This window comes from Odontomachus brunneus, unplaced genomic scaffold, assembly GCF_010583005.1.
Source record: "Odontomachus brunneus isolate Ranch 3 - 2012 unplaced genomic scaffold, Obru_v1 Obru_scaffold_317, whole genome shotgun sequence".
In the NCBI taxonomy this organism is placed as follows: Eukaryota; Metazoa; Arthropoda; class Insecta; order Hymenoptera; family Formicidae; genus Odontomachus; species Odontomachus brunneus.
In genome coordinates, this window is record NW_022639767.1 from 172651 (window position 1) to 175714 (window position 3064).

Below are 3064 nucleotides of genomic sequence, written 5' to 3' on the forward strand. Positions count from 1 at the left end.
GAGGGAGGAAGTGCCAGGAGATTTTATCGCTCGTGGTTTTATTTTAAAAATTTGAGTCTCGGAGAGCCGAATGATAAGCGGCGTTGAGTTCCCGGTCTGCTCCGACGAATGTCATGCCGTTATCGGAATACATAGAATTAGGAAGACCTCGACGGGCGCAAAATCGAGAGAACGCGTTTGGGAAAGAAGCAGTGGAGTAATCCGCGGCCAATTCACGGTGAATCGCACGGGTGGCGAGACAAATAAATAAGGCGATGTATGCCTTACGAGTTTTAATTCCCCGCCTAGCGGAGGCGCGAACAAATTATGGTCCCGTGTAATCTAAACCACAATAAAAAAAGACTCGTGAAGGAGTGATAACGCGATAGACGGGAAGATCTCCCATTAATTGCGGAGGAATTGCCGCTCGTTCCCGCGTACAGACAACGCACCGGTGAATTATCGCTCGGATCAAACTGCGCGCCCGTAAGATCCAAAAGTCATGCCGCAAAGTGCTCAATGTGAGCTGAATCCCGGCGTGTAAGGCACGCGTATGAGCCTGCTCGATGATGAGATTAATTAAAGGATGCCGCGCGAGTATTATCGGTTGTCGTCGCGACGGAAGAAACGGAAAGTTACGCAAACGTCCTCCGACGCGAAGAATCCTGTCGCGGTCTAAAAATGGGCGCAGAGAGTAAAGGGAACTTTTGGACGAGACATTTTTCCCGTTCGCTAACGTATCGATTTCGGATGCGAACGTGTCCGTTTGAATTGCTCTTATCCAAAATACGCGAGCCTCGTTACACTCGCTAGACGTTAGAGCGGAGCTCAAAGGTGCAGACACTGGACCGTCCGTTTTAACGCGACGACATTTTGAAATCGAAAGATATATGCGCTAATTCGAATCAATTTTGGCCATAACGAGTACCGACATGCGAGATCACGTCCTGGCGGTGGCTGATTGCAATGTGCCGATACAATCTTTTCTTCAGCTGAGGCATCATCCGGAAGAACAGTTGGTGGGTTTGACCACGCATCAGGCATACGATGTAACCAAGGCGGCCCTTGCCACCATAAAGAATGCGAAACTAATTCGGCTCCGAGGAGCCCCCGGGATGCGCAATCAGCCGGATTATCCGCCGTCGCGATGTAACACCATTCTACGTTTGGCAGGCGCGATTGTACGTCTGCGACTCGATTTGCGATAAACATCTTCCATCGCGAAGGATGCTGGCGAAGCCACGGTAACACCACCATGGAATCTAACCAGCAGAAGCACGGCACATGTTTCAACGAAAGTGTATCACGAATAAATTCCATAAGGAGAGCTAAAAGAACAGCTCCCGTTAACTCAAGTCGAGGAATACTGAGGAGTTTTAGCGGAGCGACTCTTGATTTCCCACAAAGAAAGTTGATTGTGACTTGTCCTGATTTAGACACGACCTTTAGATAGACAGCGGCCGCGTATGCCGCATTAGATGCATCTGAAAACCCATGCAGTTCCACACTTGTGATATCGGGGCCATTGCCGGTCTATCGATTGAGACGCAATTCACGGAGAGCGGATAACCCGGAATAAATGTTTCGCCAGTGATTAAGAAGCGTAGGAGGAAGAATTGAATCCCAGTCGAATCCTTCGCGCCAAAGTCTCTGCATAAATATTTTGGCAGTGATCGTTACAGGAGTGACCCATCCGAGCGAGTCATACAATCGAACGATCGCAGCTAGAACTTGACGTTTACTTTCAGGAATGGGATGTTCGAGAACGGCAGAGATCTGAAACATGTCATTCGCGGGATTCCATTCAATACCGAGAATCTTTAGAGTTTCGTTGGAGGATAACGATTTCGGGCATGCTAGTCCGTGATTTTCGGCATTAATATCATTGAGAAGACGTGGAGAATTCCCGGCCCACTTGCATAACTCGAATCCACCGCGTCGCAATAACTGAACGAGTTGCTCCTGAGTTTGAACTAATTGGGAGATCTCATCATTTCCGAAAAGAACATCATCAACATACATATTTTCCCGAAGGATCGACATCGCAAGCGGAAAATGGATGCCCTCGTCCGCTAACTGCTGTATCACGCGAAGTGCTAAGAACGGAGCGCAAGTCATTCCGTATGTTACCGTCAGCAACTGATAGTCAATCGGTACAGTTTCTGAATTCGGTTTCCATAAGATTCGTTGAAAATCAAGATCTCGCGAATCAATGAAAATCTGACGATACATTTTTGTTATATCGGCTGTGTACACGAATTTAAAATTACGCCACTTGAGAAGAACTGTAGTTGAATCACTTTGTACTTTTGGCCCTGCTAAAAGATGGTCATTCAGACTCATCCCGTTTGAAGTGGCACAAGACATGTTGAAAACTACTCTTAACCGCGTCGTAGTGCTGTGCTCGCGGAGCACTGGATGGTGAAAGTATATGTACAGCTTCCGTGAGACAGGGTGTGGCCTATTTTTCGGTGGTGGGGGTAAAAGCTGGCGCCAGTGTGTCAGGGGTGGGGGAAGGGGGTCCAGGGGTTAGATTGGGGTGAGTCGAGAGTGGGGAGGATCCCGAAATAGAATAGTGGGGGAATTTTGCAGATTTGGTGGAGGAGGGTAATATGTGGAATAAAAAATTATTAATATTGGAAGTTGGGGCGGACGATGTGTCGCCCTCGCTGTAAATCGGGTGGGATTATTTAGGGTGATTTATGTATATTATTTTATTACTTTTTATTGCATCGTTTCTTACGGCGTATAAACTTCGTCTCTTGCGGCATGAGCGTTGTCTGGAAGTTCCGAGTCTCGACTGATGAGTGAGTCGAGAAGGAGTAGGTAACGATGGGAGGGAGGGAGGGAGGGAGGGAGAGAGAGAGAGAGAGAGAGAGAGAGAGAGCAGTTTGGACAGCTATGGTTATGCGATGTTTGGTCTCGACTCCTTTGATTCTTACGTTGAGCCAAGAGGGGAAGGGAAGGAAGAGTATTATTCACGCGTGCGTCAGCATCGTGGAAATTTCTGGAGTTTATCGAAGAATATAGGTATGGATAAAAGAAGGAGACGTTTTTGAGGAAAAGAAAAGAAATAAACATGTTA

The 3064-nt window shown here is 47.4% G+C and overlaps 1 protein-coding gene across 1 annotated transcript; it reads right to left on the reverse strand.

Annotated features, from left to right (window-relative positions):
- Positions 1-1512: 1512 nt before the first annotated feature.
- On the reverse strand, positions 1513-2322 carry LOC116853401. The gene has a single exon (XM_032834467.1). The coding sequence runs from the start codon at positions 2320-2322 to the stop codon at positions 1513-1515; it is 810 nt and encodes a 269-aa protein (XP_032690358.1).
- Positions 2323-3064: the final 742 nt, after the last annotated feature.